Raw genomic sequence first — 14,992 nt, 5'->3', positions numbered from 1 at the left:
TCAATAAACAGCATAAAAGAGAATACGACGCAGGTTTCTAAATTAAAAAAAAAATCCCATCTATGAAATGTGTTAAGACGTCTGTAAAATCCTGAAACCCTCGATCGATACTTATAAATATTTAATTTTTTTTAACACAAATTGAAAACCATTAACACTGCATCCATTCTTATTATTAAAACAAATTGTCCTTGGAATTATGTGCTGTGGAAATGGAGCCAGATTGAAAGGGCATCCTCTGAAATATGTTTACTCGCTTTCATGTAAACCAATAAAGATCTGCAGGAGTCTGTAGCGTGAGCAGAAAGGTTTGATGTACAATGTCCATGATTACAGTCCCTGAATTAATCACGATAGAGAGAGAAGGAGGGAGGGAGATGGAGAGAGAGAGGACTCAGTTATCTACTCAACAAAATCACTGCTTATTAAAACGTGGATTAAACCGATGATTTTTCTGTTTGCTTATTTACCCCATTTCGACCAAAATAAGCTGAAGGGGGGAGGGTGGGAGGAAATCAGTTTCGCCCTACGTCATACCACGAGTAAATGTACAAATGTAAATTCCTCCTATAAATATGAAATTCAATACTGTGCCTCGGATATGCTTAAAGCTAATGCGACGTTTAAACTCATTCATGATTATTCCTCTCGTTTAACCCGGAGAAAAAACCACAATGGTCAAGGGCTTCCTTTGAAACTCCCTTGAAAGAAGAATTAAAAAATAACACATGGGTTGATACCACGCTAAATGAACGCTCCTCTGCCGTCCAAGGTGCGGACTCTCCGCTGCCGGCTGCCCTGCTGGCAGATGCTCCCTCTGGCTCTGGGGAGGGGGCAGCCGGGGGCGGGCTCGGCTCCGTGGGGAGGAATCACCCCGTAGGGGCGGCTGTGGGGAAAGGAAGAGGGGTAGAATAAACGGGCCACCCCTTCTGCCCACTCAGGACCCCCAGACGGGCTTCTGCGCGTTGCCCCCAGGGCAGGAAGGAGGAAGAGGAGGAGGATTTGGGGGCATGGTGCCCTCAGGTGAGCCGGCAGTCGGGACAGCCCCCTAAGTGCCACTGATGGCCGGTCCTGCACCGGAGGATCTGGGAGAGCCGAGTGGCTTGTGACAGGGCAAAGAGGTACCCAGGGTGCCGCCCTGAGCCGGGGACAGAGGGAACTTCCGAGGAGCGCTGGTGACTTTTTAGGCTTGCGACAGGGTCCCAGGAGTTCGTTCCTGCAATAGAACGGTATTTGGGAGGCAGTTCCTTCTTTCTCTCTCTCCTTCCCTTTATCCGTCCCTCCATCCCTCCTCCCCAGCCCATTATAAGGAGCAGCAATAAAGGTAATTCTACTCTGAACCCGTCGTCAAAGTTTGTAGTGGGGTCAAAATTGCCCCCCAGTTTTATTCCCACCCACACCCCCGTGCCCTAGGTCCCCGCAAAGCCGCGGGCAGGGCAAAAAGGGGGGTCCCGGGGCGCTCCCCGCCTCCCGCCGCTCCCAGGCGCGCCGCTGGGACAGGCCGGGCCGGGCCGGGCCCGACGCCCCTCGCAGAGATCCGCGTTGCGCAGTGGGGCCGTGCGCGCCCGCGGGGCTGCTGCGCCTCCGCCGCCTGCCCCCGCCAGGGTCCGCGGCGCGGGGTGGAGGCCGGGTCCCCGGGAGAGTTGAGCTTTGCACTGCTCCTTTTTTGTTTGTTTGTTTGTTTTTATTATTTCCCCGGTTTTCTCCCTTTCCCTTTCCGGTGCTTTGTTTCGCTTTTCTCTTTCGGAGCGAGTCTGAGGCAAGTTCCCCCCCGGCCGCGAGGCTCCCCCCCGGCGGCCTCTCTGCTGCCGTCGAGGCCTCCCGGTGGCCGTGGCCCGCGGCTCGCCGCGCCACTTGCGCGCCCGGCGGCTGCCCCGCGCCCAGCTGCGCCCCGCTCTGCGGGAAGCGGGGGACAACCAACCTGCCCACCGGGCGCTGCTGGGAAAGCAGGGAGGGAGGGATGTGGAACAGGCGAGAGAGCTTTTTCCCCCCTCTCTCTGAAGAGGCTTGGGTTTGCCCCTGTCCTCGGGGGCAGGAGCCGGCCGTGGCAGGAGGCGCCCGGGGGCTCCGGGAGGAGCGTGGCCCCGCGCTTGGCGGGGGCTGCAGGCGTGGGGCTGGGCGCAGGGGGGAGCTGCGGGGAGCGGAGCGGGACGGGGGCCAGAGGGAGGAAAGAGGGGATCCGGCGGACTTGGTGCGAACTCCGGCAGCTCGGGGAAGCCGACGCGCACCGTGCCTCTCCGGCGCTGGGGACGCGGAGTCAGTAAATATTTATCCTTGATTGCTGCTTGCCGCGAGGGAGGCAGAGGGAGACTGGGCACGGTGGGGATCGGTGCCGTTCGAGCCGAGGGATAGGGAAAGTTTCCGCGGCGGGGGCCCAGTCCCGGTACGCAGCCTCTCCCACGGGGGAACGCGTGCCGGTGTCCCCGCATGTCCGTGACACCCTGGCACCACGCACCAGCCTGCACTGCAATCCTCTACGAGCCCTTACGCGCGCAGACTGCATGAGAGAGGCACAAGCAGCGTGTCGTGCCGGGATCTTTCCTCAGCCATACGTTACTTCCCCGTCTATCGTTTGCCTTTATTATTTATGTGGTGCCGTGTGATATACATTAGAGCCTCGATTTGATTGGCGTTTGCGATGACAAGACCTGTTTGTTAAGTTGTAAGGCTTCCTCCGCTCCCTCACTTGTTAAACGAACTCTGGAGGAAGGATGCCACCGAGACACTACAATATAATAAATGTCAGGGATATCCGCAGTGCCGAGATCAAATGATCAATCCTTGTCCCCTAGATAATAATTTTAAATTCGCACAGGGGGAGATTGATTTTTTTTTAAAGCCCTTTATTAATTGCTTCCTCGATTATTATTTTTTCCTCTCCTCCTGTGGAAGCGTTAACTCTGGTGCTGGGGGCACCTTTGGATTAATTAAACGTATTTTTAGTGTTTTAATGTTCTGCTAATTTTCAGAACAGTCCCACACTCCCCCGGAAAAGAAACAATGGCCCCTTGCTCCAACAGGGAGCCTGCTTTGGTTGCGATTCAGAGCAGAGGGTGGCGTGATGATGGGTTCTGATTATCTCAAACTCGAGGCGAGGGAACGAGAAGGACATAAAAAGCCAAACGACCAGAAGACAAAATTCCTCCAAATACTGAATAACCATTCGCGTTAAAGCCCGGGGAAAAGAGACAGAAATAAATAGCTGGGAAGTCGACTCCGCGTGGGGATCAAACGGTGCGGAGAGGCGCTGGAAATGCCGGCGCTGTTATCTGGAGACGAATTTCAGGCAGCTATTCAAGCGCACAGAATAATAATTGTTCCAGGAGTACAACAAAAATAACTGCAGTCTACCGAGAACAAGGTGGGGAAAATATTGCCAGTTCTATGTTAAATCCAGCAGGATATGTTTCGTTGAAAAAAATAAACAAGAAAAAAAAAGAAAAAAAAAAAAAAAAGCTTTAATGCTCTAGTTGTCGTGTACACACTCCCCGTGATAACAAATTACCCCTCTGCTGCATGCAGCAGGATAGCTTGATATCCAGAGAAACATCTTAGATTTAAATTTTCCCCTACCGTACTTTCAGACAACATAATAACAATAAACAAGAAGACGGATCCAGCAATGTTCACAGGCATCTGAAGGGACTCCCTACCTATGGATGCCCCTCAGCCAAACAACCCACTCCAAATCCTCCGAACACACCGACACGGATCTCCGAGGCACCTCGCAACTTGTTTAGCTGCAGTACACGTCCCCCTCCGTGCACCCACCCACCCACCGCCAGCCAGAACAGGCAACACTTTTAAAACAGCATTTTTGTTTCGCCGATTATTTTGACCGTTTAATTAAGAGAAGTTAGCTAAATATGAAATCAGGTAGAATTTCCAAAGATTACAACAAAGTCACATCTCCAGCTTTTTATTCATTACCTTTTTTATTGAACACTCATTTTCCTTTCCTCTTGACAGCGATACATTTAATTGCAGGAGCTCAGTTATTTGGTTAGCTGTGGGTCCGTTTTTACTCACAGTGTTGCCACGCACAGGATGTCCTTAAAATCAATTAAGTCTTCCTCGTCTCTCATTTCTGCAACCCATTTACAGAATGTAGGTACCTATTTTCATGTTTTCCTCTTCCCCCCTCCCTCCTTTTTATTCCTCTCTCTCTCCCTCTCTCTCTCTCTCTCTCTCTCTCTCTTCCTCTCCCCCCTCTTTTTCGCTGTTGCCTCTTTGCCTCCCTAAATCAAGGTGCAAAGATGCCAAAGAGTGATGAAATGAAAAGAAAGCCAATTGCTGGACTGAGGTGGGGGAGATAGCTGCTCGGAGTCCGCCTGCGACTATGGAGCAGTCAGTAATTGCTGGAGACAGGGAGAGCTGGGGGTTGGGCTGAGGTAGCCATGTATAAATAGTGTGATCTCAAATTGAAAGGCATAAATAACAGCAGGAGTGATCTAACCCTATACAGCCCATCTTCTACGTGCAAAAACAGCGTGTGGAGGACGGCCACATCTCCGATTGAAAACAAGTGGATCTCTGTGGATAAGATCACCGGGCAGCCATGGAAGAACTTACGGCTTTTGTATCCAAATCTTTTGACCAGAAAAGCAAAGAGAGCAGCAGCGGCAGTGGCAGCGGCAACAAGAAAGAGACGATCACGTACAGGGAAGTTTTGGAGAGTGGGTTGGCTCGCTCTAGGGAGCTTGGAAACTCTGATTCTAACCTGCAGGACATGACCGAGAGCAGCAACCATTGCCCGGTGCATCTTTTCAAAGACCACGTAGAGAGCGACAAGGACAAACTGAAGGAGTTCAACACGGGCAGGACAGCGGAAGGTAAGAGCAGGGCTGGGAGCCCTCCGCTCCGCGCTTCTCGCCGGCAGCCCTGGTCCCCTCCCCGGCCGCCCCTGGCCCTCCGCAGCGGCGGCCGCTTGGTCACCGCGGCCCCGGTTCCGGCCCCGGCGGGGCGAGCGGGATCGCCTCCCGCATCCTGCTTCCCTGCCGCGGTCACCTCCCTGCCTCCCGCGGCGGCGGGAGCACAGGCTTAGGGACACGTATTGCTGCATGCATAACGTGAGCGTAGCCGTGAAAAATAAGTCACAACTTCGGTCCTGCCCCCCCGCCTGCCCCCGTTCATATCCGAAATCGATCCGGTGCGTTAGGCGTTCTCTCGCCTGGGGGAAGGGGGCAGCGCAGCACGTCAGACGTTTTTGTCTATCTGTGTATTTTTGTACGAGGAAACCTTGTCCGGGGAGTTTTAATGCCTTAGGAGACCTGTTCTTCCTGCTTCCGGGCCGTCAGGATGCTGCTGCTTGTTCTGGGAGAAAGAGGGATGTGGAGAGTGCTCTCTCTGGACATTTTGTCTTGGGTCGGTCAGCCTGTCCTACTCAGAGGCTCCGACCGGCGGGGACGAGAAGCAGGAGCCTGGCGGTGGGGCAGCTGCCCGGACCCGGTGAGACTGAATATCGCTGCGGCCAGAGGCACCGGCCGAGTGGTCGCTCGGCGCCCTGCCAGTCCTCTCACCTGGGCCAGGGCAGCACGGCACCCCGCCGACCGAGGGGCAACACACCATCCCTTCTCTAAACAACAACAACAACCATCACAACAATTAAAAAAATTATATATTTTAAAGCAAGACAACTAAAAATCCCGCAGAGGCTCACAGAGGAAGGAGAAAATTAAAAGGACGGTGGGATTAGAAAGTTGAGAAAGTGTCTCTAGGCAAGTTAGACAGGTGGACCTGCCTGGGGAGCTACTGGCTAGCTTGGGGTAATAAAAACCGGTTAATAGGTTGGGGAAAAACAACCAGCCTTTCAGCTGTTTCCTAGTGTTTGATCTTGTTTAATATAACACTGGGAGATTTAATTTACAGCCCAAACTTTTATTTAATAACCTCCTCTTTTCTACCTGCTTCCCAAACAGAATAACGGCCTAAAATCTTGTATTCGGGTACCCATATTTGTGCACAAGACAGTACCACTAAGCTCTGCTTATTTTCCTTCTCTGGTCGAGAGACTGAAAAACAAGAATGTTCAGTTTAAGGGAATCATTCGCGCAGGAGATGATTAAAAAAAATAAAAGCAGAGCATGCTTCTGGAATTAAAAAATAAAACGAGAAGGAACGAAAAAATCCCCTCTACTACTCTCCCTTTTCCCCGTGAATCGAAATTCAGGCTTGTATGTTTAGCTAATCTAATCTACGGAGAGGGGCTGGGGGTGGGGATGGAAGGGAGGAGTTGGAAAGAGCTGAGATGCTTGTGACAGTTTAAATTCATGCCAGGTTTCAGTGTAATTTCAACTGATTCCGGCGTGTGATTTCAGTCCCACCGATATGCTAGTTAATATTTTATACCTATCACGGACATGCTGTAGCCTCGGAAAGAGACAGCTTTTGAACGCGCCTGATTTTCCCTAGGCATTTGCTGGGTTAGCACCCTCTTCTTTTCATAGGGATTCTCTTTACAGGAGAAATGAGAACAAAACGCCATTAAAACCAACCAGCGAATATCCCCATCCGGAGGGCAGACCCTTCCCAAATTTTTATACAACCAGTATTAGCCTGGAGCCCGGGGGAACGATCACGGCCAGGGACAGTTTTCATTTTGGAAGTGAAAACGAATGTTTCGGCTTGGGTCCGGCCTTACTTAAACCCAGATGCAGTTTATTACGTTGAAGCCCAGACGCTTTAATACGTTTAATTAACTTATGATTTGCAGTTTATAATTTGCATTTTGGGATGCCCCTGAGTATATAGGTTAATATATATGTTCATGCGCACATTTCTCTCTGTGTGTATGCATACGTATATATGTAGATAATACCTGTGTACTTGGTGAGGGAAAAGGGAATTATTTGGGGATCATCTGCATGTGCTACTCCCCCCAAATCCACACCGTCCAGGAGGTGAGGCACCACAAAGGAGGCAGCCAGAGCAGGCTCGTCCCGGGACTCCGCCGGTGCCTGCGCTGGATGCGCACCCGGCAGGGCGCCCCAGGCAGGCAGGGGATCCCGGGGAACCGGTTCAGCCTAAAGTGGTGTTCCTCGCTCCAGCATCTTCTTCTTTTCGTTAGCTGGGTTTAAAAGAAGAACAGTGCCTTAAGCCTCCCGGCATTAAGGAAAAGGGGGAAAAAATTATAATAATAAAAACGTAGGAAAGAATAGGCCAAAGCAAAAGAAATCTCCCTACCCAAGACAGAAAAGGCGAGCTGTTTTACCCACTTGCCCCATAGCCTCCTCTCTGCCGGGGACAAGCATGCTCAGCGGCTGCCTCTGGTCGCAAGCTCTCCACGAGCCCTGTTGGAGTTCCTGAAGGTTGGGAGGGTTCCTGCTGTTTCGGAGGGGCTGGGGATGACCCATGGCCCTGGAGCCCACTGTCCCGCACAGGGTCGCGTGGGACCGCCGCCCCCGGGGTTTCGACCCGCTGACAGGTATTTTGGGGGAAGGAGGGTTGTAAAGGAGGAGAGAGACGAGCGGTTTCTGTCTCATGCCCAGGAAAAGTTTCTTTTACGAGACAGATATCACCGTACCTTCACCATGACAGCGATAAGGAGCTCCTTGCATAACCCTCTTTGGGAGAAAACGTCCCCGGAGAAACCCCCTTCCCCCACCTCTTCCCACTGCCTGGAGCTTTCGGGGGGCCGGCGGTTTTCCTACCAACCCTTTCCCCGAACTGCCCGTACCAACGGGCGGCACGGCTTCCTCCTAGCCCTGGAAAGAAAAGAAAATGATATTTATCTGTATAGTTTTTCTGATAGGGCATCAGACAGGCAAGACAGCGCAGCTCCCTTCCTCCCTCCGGCCCTCGGGCGAGCTGCCCCTGCCCGGCGCGGAGCTGTAGTGGAGCTCAGCCCCTCTCGCCCCTGCGGGGCCTGCCCGGGGCCCTCCTGCCTCCCATCCAGCTGCACCCGCAAGTTGTGCCGAGTTTGGGGACGAAGAGGGGAGGAGGGAGACCACTGTGTGAGAGAATTTCGAAGAGGTGCTCAGTGTCGTTTTCTTCTTCCCACTCCTGGCAGGGATATACGAATGCAAAGAGAAGAGGGAAGATGTGAAGTCAGAAGATGAAGACGGACAGACCAAGCTTAAACAAAGGAGAAGCAGAACCAATTTCACACTAGAGCAGCTGAACGAGCTGGAAAGACTTTTTGATGAGACTCACTATCCAGATGCCTTCATGAGGGAGGAACTAAGCCAGAGGCTGGGACTATCTGAAGCTAGGGTTCAGGTAAGAGAAAGACTCAGTTCCTGGAAATATGCTCACCTCACTTCCTAACTGCCAGCGGATCCTAGCACAGTGCCCTGCTTCATGCAGAACGGGGAGGTGAAGGCAGAGGTGGCATGTGTGATGGGAAAGCTGTTTGCAAGTCTGCTGTACCTGTCCTGCCAAACAGTTACTCTGCTCTGGGAATACCTGCCTGTGTCTAGCATTTCCAAGGAAGATGGTTTAATTTTTTTTTTTTTACTATGTGTGTGGGGTATGGCAGTTGGGTGGTGATAGTTTTGACAAGTCTATAATAACTGAACAACTGCGTGTTGTTTGTTTTTTTTTTTTTTTTTTTTTTTTTTTTAATTTCTTTTTCCCCTTGCAAACGTGCCATTTACTCTCCCTTAATCCTTACTTTCTTCCCGCTTTTTCTTTTATGGGGCCATTATGGGGGAAAAAAAAGAAAAAGGCCAGAAAACAATCGGCTGAATAAGGCTAGACAGTTTGGGTGCTGAGGGACAGGATTAGGCAGAGCCGGGGGAAAGGTGCCGGCTCTGATTCGCACAGCAAGCGTATGAATGCATGCCACCCCATCTGGTGGAGGTTCCCCCTGTCCCTCCCATCCCGCTTCAGAGACAGCTAAATGCCAATTAGGCTTCAAAATCTTGAAAATAGATCCGGGTTGCTGTAGTCCTGCGGCCACCAGAGCTGTCTGTTTGGGTGGCTCCACATCGATTATTTTAAAATTCGATTTTCAGTTTGATGAGAAGGAAAAATACTCCCTCTCCTCGCCAAGCCAACTAGGGAATGCTTCCACAAAACAGATGTCATATTAAAAAACAAAACCAAACCCCCTTAACCAAACAAAAAAACCCAACATAGAAATAATTAACAAAAATCTACCTAGAAAAAATAAGATCAACCTGTGGTTCTGTGAGCAGGCCCAGAGCAGGAGAATCCTGAAGGAAATCTCTTCTTGGATTAAAATTCTATGCTTGGCCTAAGAGACACAACCAAACTAAAACTCAGGAAGAAAAAGTCACCAAGGCAACCTCTCCACTGAACAAAACGCCTTCACACACTGGAGATAGATGCCCTTGTATATGTGTATCTGCCTATAGGAGTGTGCGGGTGGCTACACACAGGCATGGGTATGGCTCCGTGGGCAGAGATGGAGGCCTCCGTGCCTTGACCCCATTCTCAGGGCACAGAGGGAAGTGGAGAAATAAGGCCCCAAGCTGGAGGGGGCAGAAGGGTCTGTTTGAGCCCCTCCTTTATCGTGGAAAGCAAGCAGACAGCACACTGCTCAGCCAGCATTTGCCTGAGCAAGCCACTACCTTGCTTTAAACAAGTGTCTCCTGGAGGCAAATCCTGAAATAAATGGAGTACCTAAGTTGCTTTGGTTCCTTCCCCTCCCCCCCACCCCACACTCCTTCTTCTTCCCTTCTTTTAAGGTTTTATTCTGCCCTCAGCTCCTGTGACCCTCAGTACAAACTGAGCAGGGCAAGGGATGGTGCCAGGCATATGCCTTAGGAATGGCAGCTTGCAGGGAATATTGCAGGGGTTCAGAGTGCTGCTGGCCTACTTTCTCCTGGAAGATTGATCTAACCACACCATATAAATTAATGAAAAGATTAAACTTTTGCTGAAGGGGACATCAACTCTTATGTCATCTTCCCAGATCTTCTTACTTGGGCTCTGTAATATCTTTCCAAGGCCTTGATGTACTGTTTCTATAAAAATAAATTACTTGTAATTGAATTCTGCACTCTTTCTTTCAAGTACTTTATTACTGAGGAGCACCTTAACAGGATGTTCATAGTTACAGGAAAATTGGTGCTTCAAGTGCTTACAGATCTTAACACAGCACACACACACACACACATAATAATAATAATAATAATAATAATAATAATAATAATAATAATAAATACCCCAAAGCCAAGAGAATCAGGAGATTTAAAAAATGTATTTAATAATTTTATAAAAGAGGTTTGTGTGGATTAAAACCCCCTATGTATATAATAAATATAAAGAGGAAAAATGAAAAATTAATTAGGAAATAAGCAGAGAGTTAATATCCATCAAGAAGTGGAAGCAGAAAAAAAAAAAAAGAAAAAGGCAAAAATTAGAAAGGTTTGTTGCCGGGGTTTCCTTCCCGCCCCCCCCTTTCTTTTTTTCTTAATACTTTCGGAATTGTTTTCTAATTCTTATCTGAACCTCTTGTCCCTTGCTGTTAAAGGATATAGTTTCAATTTAGCGTGGAAATTTGCTGTAAATAAATTGAAGTTCCTATGGTAGCTAGTCCTTATTAACCTTTTATTTTTAGTGTTGTACTGGAAACTCATATCACCCAGCTGTCAGGGTTATAATTGAAAGTTATGAGACCATAGTGAGGAGCAGGCAGTAATTCAATTACAACAAATATCTTTGGGTTTATGGTGCAGGGCTAAATTAAATGTCATTATTCACTGTCTCTAATGGAAATCAAAAGGAAATCAGATTAGAGCATTTGTGAAAGAAATCACTGAGTGATCCTTAATGAAGAAATAACTGTCTAAAACAGTGTACTGTGCTTTACTTAGCATATTCATGACTAATTGGAATTGATCGCGAATCACACCAAGCCTGATTTATTATCGCTTAACGCAGTGGCTAATTCATCACTTTTATTCCTCATAACCTTATTTTTTCGTAGCTAAAGGGAAAGGGCACTTCGTTTTCCAGATTTAAATATAATTTCTGTTTGAAAGATGTTCTGATTTGCAAGAGAAGTTGTTTAAACGCTGCTTAAATTTCTTCTGACAATTTACACTGCTTTGGCAAGGCGGCGGGGGGCGGGGGGGGGTGGGAGGGTGGGTCGTGGGGAACACACACAAGGAGATTTCCTGCAAGGATTTACCACAGTAAAAAATGTATTTCTGTCGCTACATCTCGATAATATTTTGCATGCTGATATCTAAATACATATGTACATGTATATAAAAATCCTTAACCGGTTAAAAGGAGAAGCGATGCATGTTGTTAATATTTGCGTATTGCTGGTAGGGAAGAGTAGGCTTGTGCCGCGCTGTGCTGTGCAGGGCACCGGGGCGGCAGCGATGCCCGCTTGGCACGGAGAGGCTTGCGCTGGCGACAGCCGTCAGGGACAGGAACCAGGACTGGTGGGTGGGTGGCTCCGTCTATCTGTCCGTCCGCCCGTCGGTCGGTCGATCTGTCCGCACCCGCGGCGCTCCGCAGTCGCCCGCTGCGCGCTGCCCCCACAGACACCCTAGGCAGGAAAAATGGTGCGCTAAATCAGAGAAGGCCAATTCCTACTTAAGAAAATCACTGAGGTACCCGAGGTAATTAATGCCTTCGGAAGCCTTTCTTTGCACTAATTACTCCGTTGTAAATGACCATCATTAAGGCAATTGAAGAAAGCTTGAAGGGAAAATTTGATGTAGGAAGTGCAGTTAGTATTAATTAACCGTATGATCTCTTGGCAAGTGCAAGAACATCAAAGGTTGTAGGTGTTTACTTAGCCACAAGATTTTATCAGCGGTGAAAGTCAATGTTTGTCCATATTCGGTAGGTTTTGGTGTAAAGATAAGGATCTGCAAAATATTTTGGCCCGCGTTTCTGATAATGTATTGGGGAGAGCTGTAAATCGAGGACGGCGGAAGGGGAAAAGTAGTGAAGGTCTGAAATGCCCCTGGAAAAGAGGCACGGGAAGCGCAGTGGCAACTGCAAAGTTCTGCGCCTGTTTGAGTGAGAACGGCTGGAATTGGGGCAGCATTATCGAATTACAAGCGTTCCTCGGGTAGGGGCATAAGCACTTCTTTACATCCCAGCCTGCAAAAGATGTTGCTCCTGTCTGGCCAGAAGTCTGCAGAAGCGGTTTTTGTTTTCTTTAACATTTAGGGAACGGGGAATGATTCAGACCCTTTCGTGAAAGTTCAGTGTCTCGCATCTTGTCAGAGACCATCGATTTCAAGCCCAGCTCGGGAGAGGGCAGGAGGTCCAGTCTCTTGGGGGCCAGACCGCGAAGTCTGACCTGGCTCACGCTGGCTCTTCCCGGGCTGCTTAAGATGACTAGGAAGGGTACGAGGGTCCCACCCGTCCTGCGGGTGGTCTTATTGTAAGTGTCGCTCCAGACGGGGGGGCAGAAAGACCGCCACTGCCTGCCCAGGGGGCTCGGGGCCCTCCGAGATTCGGTGCTAAGCGGTAGGCTCCCGGTGTCTCCGGCTGTCAGGGCCCTTCCCATTTCCTCAGATTGAACTGAGGGACCACAACAAGGAGCAGGACCTCCCCCACGAACAGCCCCACAGCAGCATAGTGAGGGGCTCACTCCGCCTGGGGTCGAGCTCGTCCCCTCGGATGCTCCCGAAGGAGGTCCTCAGCAAAGCTGTTCAGTCACTCGCCTCACCCCTCCATCCCTAGCTCCTGAGATAATGCTCCCTTAGCAGCCGCCTAGACCACCTCCATTTTTTGTTGTTGTTGTTGTTATTGTTTTGTTTTTGTTTGCTTTTTTTCCCCACAGGTCTGGTTCCAGAACAGGAGAGCAAAGTGCCGAAAGCAGGAAAACCAGATGCACAAAGGTGGGTTGGGGTGCGGACCGGCCGGGGGGTGGCGGCCTCGGAGGCCCGGGGCGCCTTCGCCACTCACCGGCCCTGCCTGTCTCCGCAGGTGTGATCCTGGGAACCGCCAGCCATTTAGACGCCTGCAGAGTAGCCCCCTATGTGAATATGGGAGCCCTGAGGATGCCTTTCCAACAGGTAGTTAGCTCCGGTTTTATTTTACTTTCCCCTCAGTAAGCTCCGACCCCCATTCGTTTGCACGGGAGGAAGCCGGACACGTTTACAAGTGCCATTTATATAGAAGTTGGCACGCATTAAAAACAGGCTGTAAAACTTCGTGAAGGAGCCCCCGCCCGGCTTTCGAGAGCTCAGCGCTCCTCGGGACCGAGCGGGGGGTCCCGCGGCCCCGGGAGGCGCCGGCGGGGCTAAGGGCGATGGTCTGGCACACGGCCCCGGGGCCGCCCGCAGGCCGGACTGGCCTCCCGGGGGTGCATCGCCTTGCCCGGGCGGGATGGGCCCGGAGTGCCCGGACAAGCCTGCCTCCTCTCTGTGGGGCCGGACCGGCTCGGTCCCGAGCAGCCGGGGGGGCTTTGGTCCCTTCCTGGCGCCGGAGAGCGCTGCGGAAGGAGGCTTTTCCACCCCATAGGCGAAACCTTGAGGGGGAAAATCTATGCGGACCCTTACGCTGTAGTTCACCTCCTCATTCCCAGGCGGGCTGTTGAGATCTCTCCTTTTCTGATGGATGCGGCCATCCCGGAGGTAGGGGGCTTGCTCCCAAATGCTCTGCCGCCCTGAAGGTCAGCCAGGACTGGGGCAGTGGCGGAGCGCGGGCACCGACGCCACTGCAGGGCCCGGGTCCATGTCCCAGCGAGGCGCAGCCACCCGAGGAAGGCCACTAGGGAAAACCGGGACGAGGGTGATGAAATTCCGTTCCCGCTTCTAGCCAGTTGTAACTCTCTGTCCTTCGGTGGTGGATTTTTTTTTTTTTTTTTTTTTTTTTTTTTTTGTCAATTAATCGGGGAATCGATTTTTTCCAGCCCAAAGGGACCCTCCACCACCTTCTCCGTTTCGGAGACACGTGGAGCTGACAGATTAATTGTATTGATTTTTAAAAGACATATTTGGACCAAAATAATTAAATACATAAATAAACTCTCCCCCATTCCTCCCCGAACCTACCCGAAGCTGAAATCTCTCAGTCAACCCAATGTGTTTGTATAGGTCTAGAAAGCTCCAAAGCAAACACTGGCTGAATATAAAAGGGACCCATGGCCAAAGAGTTTTTAGCAATGTATAAATAAACATCACTGAAAAAAAAAATAAAAAAATTAGCTATTTAGCACTTGTTGGCGCCCCTGCGTTGGGCCTTATTTATTTATTTATTTATTTATTTATTTATTTAAAACCGCTAGGAGGAGAGTTAAGCGTGTCTCTGTGCCCTTGGCTGAGCAAGGAGCGGAGGTTTGCCGCCCTGACTGCGAGGGGGGACTCCGCTCACAAGTTGGTCTTCTTTATCCGCCGGGCCCCCGGAAAGGGTCGGGGCTGGTGCTGCGTGCTGTGGGCCGGGCTGGGGGGAGCTGTGCGGGGCTGTGCGGGGCTCTCCGCGGGCCCGGGGCTGACTGTGCCGTGTCTCTGCCCCGCCGCCCAGGTCCAGGCGCAGCTGCAGCTGGAGGGCGTGGCCCACGCGCACCCGCACCTGCACCCGCACCTGGCGGCCCACGCGCCCTACCTGATGTTCCCGCCGCCGCCCTTCGGGCTGCCCATCGCCTCCCTGGCGGAGTCCGCCTCCGCCGCCGCCGTGGTGGCCGCTGCCGCCAAGAGCAACAGCAAGAACTCCAGCATCGCCGACCTGCGGCTGAAGGCCCGGAAGCACGCCGAGGCCCTGGGGCTCTGACACGCTTCCCCCGAGCCCCCCATCACCCCCCGCCCCGGGTGCCCGCGGCGGGCGGGCGTGTGACCCGCACGGACCGCCGCTCTGCCCCCCCGCTCCTCCTCATCCTCCTCCTTCCTGGCTGCAGGGCGAGCAGCGAGCGCTTCGGCCGCCTTATCTCTTTTTTATTTTATTTTATTATATATATTTTTTGTTTTGTTTTGTTTTTTTATTTCTTTTCCCTTCCCCGAGGTCTGCGAGCGCCGCTTTGCTCGCCCGCTCGGCCGCAGGGACTCGGAGGTGCCGCGTGGCGCGGTGGGGACGCTCCGCCCGCCGCCGGCCCGCGGACACGACACACGCGAGCAGC

The 14,992-nt window shown here is 51.4% G+C and overlaps 1 protein-coding gene across 1 annotated transcript; it reads left to right on the top strand.

Annotated features, from left to right (window-relative positions):
• The first annotated feature begins 4,476 nt into the window (after positions 1 to 4,476).
• SHOX (SHOX homeobox) lies at positions 4,477 to 14,728 on the top strand. The gene is made up of 5 exons (XM_066339840.1): positions 4,477 to 4,832; positions 8,009 to 8,217; positions 12,719 to 12,776; positions 12,865 to 12,953; positions 14,404 to 14,728. The coding sequence occupies exons 1-5, from the start codon at positions 4,559 to 4,561 to the stop codon at positions 14,647 to 14,649; spliced, it is 876 nt and encodes a 291-aa protein (XP_066195937.1). The 5' UTR covers positions 4,477 to 4,558; the 3' UTR covers positions 14,650 to 14,728.
• The last annotated feature ends 264 nt before the right edge of the window (positions 14,729 to 14,992 follow it).

Source organism: Sylvia atricapilla, chromosome 2, assembly GCF_009819655.1.
Source record: "Sylvia atricapilla isolate bSylAtr1 chromosome 2, bSylAtr1.pri, whole genome shotgun sequence".
Taxonomy (NCBI): Eukaryota; Metazoa; Chordata; class Aves; order Passeriformes; family Sylviidae; genus Sylvia; species Sylvia atricapilla.
The sequence above is the reverse complement of the archived record's forward strand: the minus strand, read 5'-3'. Positions and strand labels throughout refer to the sequence as shown.

Coding starts and splice junctions, on each gene's coding strand:
- SHOX (XM_066339840.1), top strand. CDS start 4,559: ATGGAAGAACTTACGGCTTTTGTATCCAAATCTTTTGACCAGAAAAGC. Junction 8,218..12,718: donor TATCTGAAGCTAGGGTTCAG/GTAAGAGAAAGA, acceptor TTTTCCCCACAG/GTCTGGTTCCAGAACAGGAG. Junction 12,777..12,864: donor GGAAAACCAGATGCACAAAG/GTGGGTTGGGGT, acceptor CTGTCTCCGCAG/GTGTGATCCTGGGAACCGCC.